The sequence below is a fragment of the Perissodus microlepis genome, chromosome 3 (genome assembly GCF_051167445.1).
Source record: "Perissodus microlepis isolate ML-2025 ecotype Zambia chromosome 3, ASM5116744v1, whole genome shotgun sequence".
In the NCBI taxonomy this organism is placed as follows: Eukaryota; Metazoa; Chordata; class Actinopteri; order Cichliformes; family Cichlidae; genus Perissodus; species Perissodus microlepis.
In genome coordinates, this window is record NC_140463.1 from 27,959,574 (window position 1) to 27,975,383 (window position 15,810).

The 15,810-nt window shown below is 36.7% G+C and overlaps 1 protein-coding gene across 1 annotated transcript; it reads right to left on the bottom strand.

Moving 5' to 3' along the window:
- Positions 1-2,100: 2,100 nt before the first annotated feature.
- LOC146390962 (Fc receptor-like protein 5) lies at positions 2,101-13,232 on the bottom strand. Its single transcript, XM_084923853.1, has 14 exons — positions 13,008-13,232; positions 12,052-12,131; positions 10,987-11,022; positions 10,495-10,761; positions 8,832-9,098; positions 8,431-8,709; positions 6,879-7,163; positions 5,995-6,102; positions 5,842-5,857; positions 5,641-5,726; positions 5,416-5,466; positions 4,448-4,507; positions 4,018-4,077; positions 2,101-3,864 (listed from the first exon to the last, which is right to left on the bottom strand). Exons 2-14 carry the CDS (start codon positions 12,107-12,109, stop codon positions 3,776-3,778), a joined length of 1,662 nt encoding a protein of 553 aa, XP_084779979.1. The 5' UTR covers positions 12,110-12,131; positions 13,008-13,232; the 3' UTR covers positions 2,101-3,775.
- Between the last annotated feature and the right edge of the window lie 2,578 nt (positions 13,233-15,810).

The following is a 15,810-nucleotide window of genomic DNA, read 5'->3' on the forward strand; positions in this document are numbered from 1 at the left end:
GTTCACGTGTGAATAGAAACAGGCAAAGCAGCTGGTGAATCTCTAATGCAGGAGTGACAAACTTCAGTCCTCGAGGGCCGCTGTCCTGAAACTTTTAAATGTGTCCCTGCTGCAACACACCTGAATAAAATTAGTAGGTCATTAGCAAGAGATTATTGAACTCGACTGCATGCTGAGGTTACAACCCCTAACCCCAGGGTGTCGAACTCCAGGCCTCGAGTGCCGGTGTCCTGCAGGTTTTAGATATTGCCCTGGGTCAACACACCTGAATCAAATGATTAGTTCATCACCGGGCCTCTGGAGAACTTCAAGACATGTTGAGGAGGTAATTGCAGGACACCGGCCCTCGAGGCCTGGAGTTCAACACCTGTTCCCTAACCCTACTTAAGTAAATTTAAATAAATGTAATTGTTTGGAATAATTTACTTCTTAAAGCAATTTTATTGCACCACATTCATTCATTCATTCACTCATGAGCTGCTGTGACATGAATCAAATGGCTGAATTGCCACCTCAGCATTCTTTCAAGTTCTAGTCTCTTGCTAATGACCTATTAATTTTATTCAGTTGTGTTGCAGCAGGGACACATGGAAATGTTTCAGGACAGCGGCCCTCGAGGACTGGAGTTTGACATCCGTGCATTAGATATTTGGGAATGGCGGTGAAAGTATTGAGGCTTTCCAAGGAAAGCACTGTTGTTTGAAACTCAGGGGGCTTGATACACACAGAGAGACTGATTATTCCACTGAAAGACAAACAGAAACTCATATAAGAAAGAAGCAGAGCACATATCTCACTGACACAATAATATGGCAACAACTGAGTATCTGCTTCCGTCGTAATACTGAGCTTGATTAGAAATGGTGAAGCAGGTGAATCTGATCAGCTGATCCTCTACAGGAGAGCAGCCAATGGGGCAGCAGAGAAAATGAGTGGAGCTCATGTCCACACATGTCCACAAGCACACACACAAACACCAACAGGAGAGAGAGAAAGAGACAAAAGCCAGGCCATCACGAGAGAAACTCGGGGACCACGTCAGGAAACTGTTGGGTTTATCTGGCACAACCTTGTTACCATGGAACTACATGGAAGACGAGGTATTCATGTCAGAGAACAGCAGCATTTAACTTGACAGTGGCACTGCTGCACTAGAGTCTGGATTGGCTCTTTCTATACCTGTGTGGGTTCTTTCAGAGTACGTCTGCTTCCTCCAAACATATGCATGTTAGGTCAATCAGTGATTTGAAATTCCCTGGAGCTGTGAGTGATTTTCTCTTTCCTACTCTGTTGACCCTCTGATAGACTGGTGACCTCTCCAGGTTACACCCTGCCTTGAGAGGTTCAAGCCCCTCTGTGACAGAAGAATATGGAAATTTTAATCTACAGAAAATGGATGGATGAGTAGATGACTCACACTGGGCATGTTGTAGTTGCACAAAAAGAACAGGATATTCCTGAGAAGACCAGTAAGAAATGATAAAGTAATCAAAGGGCTTTTACACTATGAAAGTTATTGAAAACAAAAGTCTACGGGTCTACTTCACTTACTGAGTGCAATAACTTATTGGGTGTTCTTTCTAAGCTGAGACAGTCAAAACTTCATTAGAATATTATTATAATTTTAAATTGATGTACTGTAATTATTAGTGTTTTTATCTATTACCTTTGAATCATCATATCTGCTGTCTAAACACTTTCACAATCCTGCTCCTTTTTTTACAGCCAAGAATGAGACAATCTTTCTATATTTATAGAATAACCAGATGATGTATTTGTTGTAAAACTGAACAAATAAACAAACAAATAAATACTGTATCACTGAGTGTGTTTGATGAACAAGTACCCTCATCAACACCCAAGGCATCAGCAGTTGCAAGACAGTAATCTGTGTATTTGTTGGTACCTCTGAAGATCAATATCTAGGCTCCTATTTTTAACAGTAGAGTAAATCCTGTAGTCAGACTGTACATATAATTATTATTTCTGTCTTTCTCTTTCCATGTACAGCTGTTGGGTTTATGAACATTCCCCACTCTGAGCCATGTATGATCTGATAGCACTTAACTTACTTTAGTGTTTAGAACACAAACGTTCAAGTCAATTTGAATCAATTTTGTTTATTTAACAACAACTCACAATAATAGTGGCCTCAAAATGCTTTATTTTATAAGATAATCACCTTAAAATAAAAAGTCCGCTTTAAACAAGCACCTGGTAACAGCTGGGAGGAAGAACTAAATCTTACACTGACAGAAACTAAAATATGTGGATGATATCAGCCATGTGTGAATTAGATCTATCTGGAGCAATGAAGCGCAGAAGCAAGAAAACAAGAAAAATTGTTTTTCAACAAACAAGACTGTAGATTTAACAATATTTGAGAATAAATATCTTATAGGAAACACATATTCATATAACACAATTGCAGCTCTCCAAGCAGCTTACATAAAATAAAATTTAAAGTTGATCTTTTCCTAAAGCTGTTAAAAGAAGAAAAGCAACTTTATAGAAAAATGTCAAGTGATGCTTAATTCATGCAGGGGAAGAGAAACATGTATGCTTATCATACACATCAAATGATTTTAGAAACAACACAGGAAACATCTGTAAACATGCACTGCTCAAAAAAAAATTAAAGGAATTATTTTTAATCAGTGTTTAGCATCACATCACTCAAACGTCTATCCTCGATGAAGTAGCAGAAAATGTAGTTAACACTAGGTACACTAGAGGGGCAACAATGAAACGACCCCCCAAACTTGTTTTACAGGTAGAGGTCACTAACATTTTTCCCTCCTCATCTCTTCTGACTATTTTTTTCACTATTTTTGCATTTGGCTAGGGTCATCATCATTACTAGCAGGGTGAGACGATCCCTGGATGCTACAGAGGTTGTAGAGGATGTCCAACTCCTCTAGGATGCCAATTCAGTGCATGCTCAAGAGTCTGTCACCCACTGTCAGACCCTATTGTGCTGTGGGTTGTGGGTTCCTCCTGGTATGATAATGACCACCCTCATGTGTTGAGAGTATGCAGGCAGTTCCTGGAGGATTAAGGAATTGATACCACTGACTGGTCCCCACACTCGCCTGACCAAAATCCAACTGGGACATTATACTTCTCTCCATCTGAAGCTGCCAGGATGCAGCTTGGACTGTCCAGGAGCTCAGATGCCCTTGTCCAGATCTTGGAGGAGATCCCCAGGACACCATTGACTCATTATTCGAATGCTCCACATTTGTCAGGCATGCACACAAGCACATGTTGGCCAAACTGACAACTGAGTATCATTTTGAGTTGGTGCAATGAACATTTGACAAAATGGACAAACCTGCTGCATTATTTTGTCACTTTGATGTGTCTTTGCATTTAGCCCTCTGTAGCTTGTTGACTTTCATTTCCAAGTGTTGTTTATTTGTATTTTTTTATTTGTTGTTTATTTATTGAGCAATCTAAATGTAAAAACACTCTAAAAAGCATCCTGGTCTCAAAGCCAGATCATCAGTTGGTGCTATTATGATGAAAGAAAGTTTGTTTGACTTTATTTTATTTTACAAAACAGTGCATAATCTCATTTTTTCCAATGATCTCTTTACTTCTAATGGAATTAACACAGTTTTGTCACTGATCCAGTTGGTTTTGCAGATCTTGTTATTAATCTGAAAGAAATGATGCAGCATAATTCAGTCATTAAAGGTGATTTAGAACTAAATTTACTCCCTATAAAACGTATTTGAGTTCATCGTTACAGCAACAAATCACAACATGTAAGCTATTTTATTTCTGCACAGTTACCCAGAGCTGTTTGTGATTTAACTTCAGAATAAACTGTTTCATCAGCTGCTGCAGGAGCTGGTTTTCCTGCAAATAAAGAAATGATTTGTCAAATGTCATTGCTATTGCTTCTTTGTTCAAAGTGACAACTTGATTTATTTATACAGTTTTCCTTGGTGTGTAAAACATGTAAAACCCAAAGCAAAAGAAATAAGGTACTTATTTTATTACATTACTTACCTTTGTGTCTCTTAGGTTTCGCTTTAGTGTAATAGACCTGTGCGTACAACAGACTGTCATCTAAAAGAGGATGGACAGATGAGCAGCATTAAAAAACGAGTGGCTTTAATTTCCTTTATATTTCTGTCAGTTAACACCTACAGTAACTCATCACAGGAACTGACTGAAGGAGATTTTCGCTCTATTGAAGACGAGATTTTATGACAACCTGTTACTGTCATGTTTGAAAACCTGTTTCTTTCTCTGCTGCTGTTAAATCTCATTTCAGTGTCAGATCACTTCAACCTTCCTCCACCCTGGTTATTAAGGTCAGTGACCCTATAATACAATGATATCTAACTGATATCATTATAACCCTCTTAAAATGATGAAATAATGGTGTAGTCAATGAAGTCAAGAAAAACGTTATATATTATATTACTTTACTCACCGTTGTCTTTCTTGGTTTTAGCTGTATCGTGGGAGACCTGTGCATACAGCACACTGTCATCTGAAAGAGGACGGACAGATGATCAGGATAAAAGGTTAAGTGTGTTAATTTCCATTACATTTATATATCTGTCAGTCAACAACACACTGATCATAGAAACCTATTGAAGGTCTATTAAAGATGAGATGTTTCTGTCATGTTTAAAAACCTTTTCTATGAAAACCTGTCAGCCCTCAAGTCAGTGTCACATCAGCTCAACCCTGCTCAGCACGACCCTTCCACTAAGCTCAAATCCAAACCTTAAGGATCACCGTTCACTTTTCCTGCATCTTTGCCATTCTATACTCCTGCACTACTGATGCCATTTATGTCCTCTTAAAACAAGATAATGTGCTCTAATCAACAGACTCCTCAAATGTTTCTTCTAATCTCTTATCTGAAACAGCGCTGAAATTTATTCCACGTGATTCTTCTAGGTTAAAATATTAGAATAACAACAATAATAATGATGTTTATTACATAACTTGGCATAAGAAAAACGAAAACAAAACGTAATTACATTTAAAAAAAATATATACCAAAATAAAGAAAAAAATATTAATCTCTGAAATGTAAAAACAACCAAACAAGAAAAGGATATAAGCAAAGAGTTAAAAAATGAAGACATGAGGTTGATTACTGGTTGTTGTCTCATACTGTTAGTAGTGACAGTAACACCAGCAAAAAGTGAAACTAGAGAATAATCAGTCAGGAGGAATGAGATAGATTCATAAAACAGATTCACAATGGTTTATGTTTTGTAGGACAGACTGGTCTTAAAGTTGAACTGACCCTGTGTTACACTGGAAGGACCAAGTGTCCAACCTCTTTGTTTTCTTATCTGTGTGCAGCTGATTTCTTATACTTCCATGTTTAAACATTAATAATCACACAGTCTACATACTTCTGTGCTACTGTATCTACTTTACCATTTTGTGTGTCATCGTGGTCTTTGATTGATTCATAAACACAAGCATCACCTACAAAAACAAGCCAATGATAGGTTAAAAATTAAATTTCTTATGTATGGGTTTGATTATCTTCTAAATCAACAAACTAGAAACAGATATATTGGACCTGGAGTTTAAAAATCGTCAGTAAATAAATTAATAAATACAACAACAACAACAAAACTTGTCATGGATCAGGCTGACCTTGGACAGTAGAAGCATGTCGACTGTGTTGAGCTTCATCCTTGATCATGTGGTTCATTGCAGAGCTCTGATTTGTGCTCCGAGTCCTGGTAGAACAAAAAAAACAAAACAAAACAAAAAAAACAAACGTAGTAAACCAGTAGATTTAATAAGAAACACAGGATGTAGTTCTAGTACAGGAGAGGGGAGATTTGAACCAACCTGGCAAAGAATGAATCTGTAAGGAAAGACAATTACATTTTTTATTGTAACCTGTTGTGGTGCAGAAATAGTACATGGAGAGCTCAGGATACATCTGTGATTTTCATTGTTTACATCATATTCAGTTTAATATCAGACAGTTAATGGTCTCACCCTTTGACTGTTTGAAGCGACACAAAAGCAGAAGAAGAAGAATCAGTAAAATTCCACAAACGAGTCCAACGATCAAAGGAGTGAGAAATGAAGAGCTTTCAGGTGCTGCTGTAATAATAACAGGTTTTAATTAGATGCATTTATACAGATTATTAACATAATTCACATGGGAACATTTTAAAATATAGTATTATTTACAATATCACTATTCCTAATAACAACTGAAAATATTCTATTTGTTTTACTATCATATTTCTCTGTGGTGATTATTTACCTGAATAGAGATAAAAAAAAAAACAAAAACCTTTTGAATTTCACATCACCTGTTTATCATTCCTTTATGAACAAAGGTCTTTAAACCAACAGCATATTTTGATTCATGCAAGTGGTGATAAATTCTGTGAATAGTTTTCTAATTCAAATACATAATGTCAGCTTTACAGAGACAAAAGTATATATCGCTATTTTATCAATTTGTATTTATACTTTAAAGCTCTGTGCTAATATGTTTAAGCTCAGAAGAACATTTACGTTTGTTTGCAGACACTGTGAATTTTTCAGTAATGATAATTATTATTATAATTATACAGTAGATGATGAGTGAGCATAGAAGTAGATTCACATCTTCATCCATTCTAAGTATTGTATAAAAACATAATGAATACTGACAAACTGAAGTATTCACTCTAATCTGTTGAACCCTGGTGTGCACTCTCCCCTCACACTTGCATTCTGCATCATTGGGTTTTAAAAGCATATTTAACTTCCTGAATTCATTTTTGTTGGAAGTTTGGTCGTTTTCTATTCATACATCCACTAAAGGTGTAAATGTCAGATCATTAACTTTTCACATTTTGTGCTTCTAGAAGAAGAAAAAAACTCACCCCTGTGATCAATCCTGACTGACTGGCTGTCCTCTGTGTAGTAAACTGGGTTTCCTCTTCCTCCTCTGCACCTGTAGAGTCCTTCCTGTGAGACACTGATTTGTCCATTTGAGTGGAAAACTGCATCTTGTGTGGTCAGAGGTTCAGAGGAGTTCTCATCTCTGTACCAGTAGTATTTCCATCCAGATGATGATGATGATGAGTTCACAGAGCAGGTCAGGGTCACACTGCCCCCTACTGGAATGTCTCTCATATCAGAAGTTACTTGGGCCTGTGGTTGATCTGCTGTTGAGTTTAAACAAAGACACAAAGAAAATATGAATATATACCCCACACACATGGGTTGGGATCACACTGCCCTGATGTTGTCTCCATTAATGTTACCTCTTGTAAACCTCCTCTCCAGTTTCCAACAACACATAGGAAGGAATAAGACTAAACTGAAATGGTATGAGTAATCTTACAGATGTCTATAATGCATTTTATTCTTTTAGTGTTTATTTTTTTTCTGTTTCATTATGATTCTTCTTTGGATTTATAAAATAATACTTGTGCTTATTCTGTGTGATTCCTTCTTATTACCACAACAGAAGACACAGAACTTCTTACTAATGGAATTTATAAGTCCCGCATCATGCAGCTGCACAGACAAATTTAATATAGAAACATTTTATTTATGAGATTTTTTTCTAATTTCAGACTTTCATAAAGCATTTTCATTTGATTAGATTATTTTTTCATGGTAAGTTTGCTTTGATTAGGAAATAGTCTTCTTCCTACATGATCAGAAGAAACATATCAACATATCACTGTCTCTATAAACCTCCTGTTGAACACATACACACTAATATCAAAAACTTCCACATCACTGTTTGTTCCATTAATACAACAAAATGCATTAATTTATCTACCACTGTTCATGCAAAGTTCTTAAATAAAGTGTTTGAAAGCATCAATTTCATGACAAAAAAAGAAAGAAGAACATTTTTCACATGGTTCACCTCAGTTGGCAAAACAAACCAGTCACTAAAAATGTTGATTGATGCAACCAAATCACTCTCTCTCTAGGATGCCTCACCCCAGAGTAATGAAACCGAACAAGGAAAATATTGCATTACTTCTTGTAATCACAAAGAAAACTAGTAATTAAAGAAAAAACATTAATCTTACTATCTCTAAATGTTGGCTAATTTAATATCGCTAATATGCTACATCTTCAGCCCACACATTTAGTCCACTTTGTATTTCCACAGACATCACCTCAGTGTTTGTTTGTAATAATAAATTTTTCCACCTTGTCAGTTTTTTTCTGTTTTTGTATTTCTGTCATTATGGTCCTCAGATGATGGAGCAGCAGGTCAGCATTGGCGTCTCTATACCAGCTGAAAGTTCATGACACAAAGTGGTGACAAACTGTCTACAATGAGGCTACTATCAGCTGCAGCTCTTTGTCTGACTAACAATGTAACATGCTTTGTAGACCATTGAATTCATCCTGTGCTGACCATTATGACATTTGTCAAATGGAGATCACACAACAAACATGACTTACTTGATCCTGACAATGTGAAGGCTTCACTCCACTCTGTTGAAGAATATGAGTCATCTCTGCGTCGACTCTTACACATGTAGTCTCCACTGCTGGACTCAGAAACTCTGAATGTCACATCATTATTGTGTGTCCACTGTGTGGGTGTCCTGGGTCCTCTCCATTCATACCACCACTCAGTGGTTTCACCTCCTTCCTGCACCTCACATGTCAGAGTGATCGTCTCACCTCTGAATATCTGAGGCCAGTTGGGTTGTTGTTTTACAACAACTTTATTGGAAACTGTTTACACATATTAACAGTTGAGATACAAACAGAAACATGAAATCAACACAGAAAACTTCGCATTGTATGTTTGATAATCATGAGTGAATGTATATTTCAAACTAAATTACTGAACTCACAGGTTTTCTCAATGGTGACATCATAACTGTCATAAGTGTAGTAAACTGTGTTTCCTCTTGTTCCTCTGCAGCTGTAGATTCCTCCTTGAGATACTCTGATATCTCTGTTTTGTTGATCTCTGATTTGAACATAGGAGGTTCTTTGGGTTCGTCTGAACCACTCATATTTCCATCCATCAGAGCTCTGCACAGAGCAGGTCAGTGTCACACTGCCCCCTACTGGTATGATTGTTGTTCCTGCTGTCAGTGTGGCCCTGGGTCTATATGCTGTTATCAAAAAGACGAAAAGAAAACACACAGCCATTGAACAACATTTTAAAATATGCTTTCATTTTATTTAAATTCCAACTTCCAAGAAGAGATGTCTTTGCTGAGCACGCATCATTCTCAGGGACTCCTCTCATCCTGCCAATAAACTCTTCCAGCTCCTCCCCTTCAGATGATGCTACCGGACCCTACAGACTAAAACCAGCAGGTTTATGAACAGCTTCTTCCCCACAGCTGTCACCTTACTGAACTCAGTCCCCTGCTGAACCTTTCCATCCACACCCACTTATCCCTCCTAATGACCATGATCATGACTGTCATTCATTCTCAACATTCAGAATATGCTTACATTGGTTACTGCTATAGTTTAGGACACTGAACCAGTATAGTCTCTGGTATAGTGCGTACACTGTTCACTATTATAGTCTGTTCAGAGCGCTACACTTCCACTATGAATATATTCATAGCACTTTGTAGATCTGTTTACCATATGTAGCACATCTGTATATATTTAGCAAAGCTTTATATTTGTTCATAGTACATCTGTATATCTGCCCATCTGTATAGCAATACAGAACATCTGTATACTATATAGATCATCTGTATGTCTGTACATATGTCTGTAGGTCATCTGTATATTTGCTCTCTCTGTACATAATCTGTTCATAACTATCCCACCATTTATTTATACTACCCTTATCTTTATATAATTGCTCCTATTTTTTAGCACTTACTACTCTTGCACTCTGATCAGATGCAAACTGTATTTCCTTACCCTGTATTTATAAATGTGTAATGACAATAAAGTTGAATGCTAATCCTAATTTAAATTTATTTTTTTAATACAGTTTAAGATCATTTTAATTTTTTCTGACATAGTAAGAGAGCTACAATTTTGAGGTTAGTCAGGTAATTCAGGTTGTAGATCTCTAAATAAGCACAGTACAAATGTTTGTCCATTCTCTGACCTGAAGAAGTCACACTGAATGTAAACTAATGAAATTCACTGTTGAAGGAAACACACGATGGGTTCAGAGGGATCTGCCTGGTTTCACATTTAGACAACAGAAACATCGTCACCTTAAATTATATGGAGCCTTTGATGTTTCTTTTTTTCATTATTTAAATTACATTTCATCCACAGTTATTCTTGTTATACATTAAAACATGCACATGTTGTAATGACAAGAAACATATTATCTGAGTATTTTGGTTGTAGTGTGTATACTGTGAACAAAGTTAGGTAAAATGCAAGGGTCTTGGTTAAAGTTTAAAGTTTCAATACATTGGAAATAAAATAGTTTCAATGAAACATTTATTAAACACATATATTTTTTTGTAATTCAGATGAGTATTTTAACTGGAGTCATCACATTATTAATCACTGAGGACTTACCTAATACAGTTACAGAGACAGTATTACTGATCTTTGTATAATCTGACCACTTTGAGCTGCCATAGCACTGGTATTTACCACTGTGACCTGTAGATCTCATTTCGAATGTGTAGACTTTGTATTCACTGTAGCGGACAAAGTCTCGACCATCCTTGTTGATTGTGTAATACCAGTCAGTGTCTCTTCCTTCATTCGTGTTACACTTGAAGGTAACAAACTCTCCAATGAAATAACTGGACGATTTGGGTTCAATAGTTAGCACAGCATCTAGAATCCAACACAAACAGACAATTAGCAATCTGAAACACTTATTTAATGCTCAAGGCAAGACATTGATTGATAACACTTTATTTATATTCACACAAAATGAAAATACAGTGATAAATCAATAAAAAGAAACACAAATAGGATCTGCATTAGAGTCATACAGGTTGAGAATAATCTTTATTAAATAAAAAGGAAGAAATTGAAAAAGGAAAACTGTTCAGTCACCTTGAGCGTGTCCACTGCAGAGGAGCGTACAGAGCACTACAATAAAGACAGAAACTTCAGACATTATCAAACTAAAGACACTCAAATGTAACATAAATAAAACATTCGTGGTAATGATGTGTCTCATTTCTTGAGGCACATGATCAATAGTGAGTTAATGATCTTCTTATGGACAATCCCACTAGGGTTTAAAGTCCAGTCACTTTCTTACCAAGCTCCTTTAAACACTTGGAGATTTTCAATGTCTACTATGATCTGAGTCAGTGCACTAAAATCTAATCCAGTCTACAAACAACCATGTTAATAACAAAACATGAGTGTCCTCTGATCACATGACCTGAAATGGTACAGGCCATCCTCTTTGGGCAACAGATGAAAGACTGGGTTCCAAAAGGGAAATGATCTCCCCAGTATTTACTTTGTATATTAGAAAAAAATCTCAAAAATTGATGTCATTGACAAATTGCAGTGGGTCACTTCTGTCAACAAGAATTTGTCTAGAAGGTGGTATTTGTTGATCATTTTTGACATATTTATGTGTCTTCTAGAGCAAACAACATTCATCTGAAGTTAAACCTGCCTACTGGGAGTTTTCTTTTTTAAATCTCCATTTATGGCTGGACGAGCTCTAATCTTCCTTTAGGAAGCAAGTTTCATTTAGTCAGGAGTAGGATTAGTCGAGTACACTTTTATACCTTGACTAAGGAAGAATATTTCTGCAATAAAATGCTATTAAAGTCTAGCACTGGCTTTAATCACTGCCCTTATGCGTTTTATCAGTGTCTACTATTATTGGTTACATTTTATATTACGATTTAATCAGCATCAAATTATCACTGATGGAGAAACAAACCTTTGTTAGATAAACTAAACCAGCTCCACTCTGATCTGAGTCAGTGCACTAAAATCTAATCCAGTCTACAAACAACCATGTTGGTAACAAACATGAGAGTCCTCTGATCACATGACCTGAAATGGTACAAATGACTGATGCTCTGTTCTTCTTACTAAAACATGTTTATGGATCAGTATGAATCAAACAATAGAAGTCAGTGATGTACTCACAGAATAGGCCCAGCTCACAGAGCAAAGTGGCTCCCATCCTCACATCCAGCAGTGACATGTCTGAAAACTTCTACAACTTTCTGTAAAGAGAGAGAGTGAAGCAGCAGCACAGATACCAAAGAGCTGTGAAGGAAACAATGACTTCTTTAATACTTCTTCTCTCTGCTTCCTTCCTTTTACACAGAAATACCAACTTAACATAGTCTGACCACCACATCATGTGATACATTTATACTCTCCTGCAGAAACATATCAGGCAGATTTTTATCAGAACGGCTGTAAAAAAAAAATATATATATACTGAAACTAAACAATAATAGCTTGACTGAGTGCCCAAACGGAGAAAAACACAAGTCAAAGACAAGCTTTAACTGCGAAGTACTTTAGTTCATATTACAGCCCAGAAACACAACGAGAAACATTGTTCAGATTCAGATTGCTAACAAGTATCTATCAAGCATTAGATAATAAAGTAACAGGTTAGTAATAAGTTTTTCCTGGTTGCTTAGAGTGCTGTCTATGGACTTTTTGTATATACTGTAATAACTCCAGACTTGTGCATTACATGCATTAAAATTTGACTGAGGTCTGACAGAAACAGCGACGGATATTTTGTTGCCTTTGTCTGCTGCTTGTATGCTTGGTTTGATTATTAGGAGCTTTATCACCAGTAATAATTACCCTCATAAACACTACATGTATACATCATTCAGATCGTTTTAAACTGCAGTAGATGCATAAATTAAGACGACTGATTAAACACAACCAAGACAATAAACTTTTACCATTTCCTTCCTGTCACAGATGTAGTCATTGAGTTTGCTGCTGCTCCTTTACAAGGAGATGACGATACACTAAATATTGATGCACAAAATCATTACATTGCTTCAAATATACATTAAATAGATTTGAGGTGAGCCCCCATACCAGCTGATAAACAGAGATGTCATACTTACTAACAGCAAATGTTCACAGCAGATGTTGGTAATCCACACACTTTCTCACACAGCAGTCAAATCAAGAACTGACAGTAATTTTATTTTTATTTCATTAAACTAATGCAGATTCCTTTAACATATCTTTCCACTGTGGTGACATCTTAGATTAGTCATAAATTCACTCACAGAAAGTAAGCGTGCACAAGTTAAAATAGAAATGTGTCCTTAACCAGAAGTGACCGTGAGACCAGATGAAGTCCTGCCCTCTTTCTCAGCTCCTCTCTGTTTTCTTACAAGTAGTTGTAACTGCTGTATTAATAAATAATGAAAGTGCCTTTTAGCTACACTTAGTAACTAAAAAGCACACTTACACACTTAGTTACTCATTTCCATGGCTACATTTTTAGATAGCAGAGCAAAGCTGCAAACAAAGCAGCAGTTTATAGACTTGAATGTGTCTTAAAGAATTAACACTGTGAGTCAAATAAAGGAAGCAATAAGAGGAAGCAAGCAGTTCAGCAAGGCAGAGTTACCATGGAAATCTGATAACGTACAGTTATTGGTGAAATACAGTTGTGCTTCCTGCACCCTTTACTTCATAAGATGGTGGACTCCAGCTCATATTGAGGCGATTTGCTGCTGAGTGTGAAGAGGAGGGAATGAGAATCAGCACCTCCAACTCTGAGCCGTGATTGACACTGGAAAATTGTTGAAGTAGTAACTGTGGTTTAGGGATGAGTTCTGGCCCAAAGCACAGGATTTTAAGTATCTTGTGGCAAGAGTGGAGTGGGAGATTGGCAGGTGGATTGGGTGATACTGGGTGACATATGCAGTGATATGGATGCAGGACCAGTGTGGTGTAGTGAAGTGAGAGCTGAGTGTGAAAGTGAAGCTGTCGGTTGGCAGGTTGATTTATCTTCCTACCCTTGTGTGGTCACAAGCTCTGGGTAGTGACGGAGAGAATGAGAAGGAAGACATTAGCTTCCTCTAAAGGTGCAGTTAGAGAACATATCTTGAAGCAGATCATAAATTATAATGTTATTTATATATTTGTATGTATATATATATAGTATGTAGCTGCAGCTATAATATACTATGTAATAATGTGTGAGTCACAGTGAACTTTCACAAAACTGCATTGCATAGATTTTATTTTTTATTATTTCAATTGAATTTTTGTAATAATAAGGTTCCACATGTCAATGTTGTCGGGGGCATTAGTCAGTGGGACACCGCTAGCAAACATGTTGCATATGTGGAGGTTCCCAGCCAGAGTTGCATGATCTCCACACTGGTAAGGCACATTCTCTGTAGGTCCTCTCCCTGTACTAACTTATAAGTTTAAGTTTGGTGTTGCTTTACTAAGTGTTAGTTCTTAGAGCTAAATGTCCCCAAAGTGCTTTTGATTACTTTTAAAGGGAAAAATAGATATTGAATCTGACTTTTACCCATTATAACACCTATTTATGTGTTTTTCACCTGTGCTAAACAGGGATGAAGAGAGGCCTGCTGCTGTGTGTTTCCCTGATTGTGCTGCTGCATTTTGTCTTTTAGAGTTTGTAGAGATTTTGTTTTATGTGTATAATGAGTTTGTCATCTAAAGCTGCACGTTAAATAGTATTTTCAGCCATGTTGGGAAAATTTACTCTTGTATCTATAGGTTTTTTGTAATTGATCCATCTTAGCGGGGATTTAAATATTATAAGTGATTATCAGTAGTTTGTTTTTGAGTATACTTCCTCATCGTATCAGAGGTGGGTCGAGTATCCAAAAATTGTACTCAAGTAAGAGTAGCATTACTTTAAAATATTATTACTCAAGTAAAAGTGAAAAGTAGTCGTCAAAAAAGTTACTCAAGTAAGAGTAAAAAAGTACTTGGCGAAAAGACTACTCAAGTAGTGAGTAACTGTTTGAAATGTCCGATTTATTTTATAAATAAATGCTATCAGACAAACAGAAATAAATAAATATACAAATTTTACCATTTTCAAAAGGAATATATGTAAAAAGATCAACAAAATAAGGCACAACAATTCTAATTTCCAGATTTCAGTTTTTCACAACATCAAGCTTTTTTCACCAATACCTACAGTAAATAATATAAATATATAAACAGTGCAAACAATTTCCAGTGACAAGATATGCTGTAAACTTTATATTCATTTTTGCTCCAAAGGGCACAGCAGCCTTAGAGAAAACATTAGAACGAGGCAGCTTCAACATATGTTCATACAAGGCAGCTCAGTTTACCCTAAATTTTATGGGTGTGCATTTATTTCTGCATATTTAGCAAAAATGTGCCATTTCTTCACTCAGTGAGGTGATGGTTAAGCTTCAGCAGCAGTTTGCTCTCAAGGTTCTTTCTGTGAAGCTGTAACTGTTCAGCAGTGAACAGGAGTCCTGCATGACTAAGAAGTCCTTCACAAGCTCCAGATGCAGGAAGAGCTGTATTGACTTTGTTCGACAGCTTCCTGATGTGAGGAACGCCATGCAATAGATCCACACCTCCAGTGAATGGACATGAAAGGTACCTCTCCAGCTCCCCTGCTTCTGGCTTTCCTGACCCCATGGATCCATCATCTTCGTTGAATAGGCCACTGTTTGTGCTGGCCTCATCCAGCTCTGTGTCTAGGTGATGTCTGATGAAGTGGAGACCTGTGGAAAGATGTAAGGTTTTCAAAAGAATTAGGTCTGGTCATTATAGTGCTATATACACTGCCAAGCTGCAGATGTTTGTTTGGAGCTAGCCTCCAAAAGCTGGGCATACACTGTGCGATTTTTGGCCCATTTTGAGCCGATTTTTCAGTCACGCAACCGTTTT

Excerpts from the sequence above, each read along its gene's own strand:
- LOC146390962 (XM_084923853.1), bottom strand. The coding sequence starts at position 12,109 with ATGTCACTGCTGGATGTGAGGATGGGAGCCACTTTGCTCTGTGAGCTG. Across the intron at positions 9,099-10,494 it reads TGTCTCTGTAACTGTATTAG|CATATAGACCCAGGGCCACA; the intron begins GTAAGTCCTCAG and ends TTTTGATAACAG. Across the intron at positions 4,078-4,447 it reads TAAAACCAAGAAAGACAACG|ATGACAGTCTGTTGTACGCA; the intron begins GTGAGTAAAGTA and ends ATCCTCTTTTAG.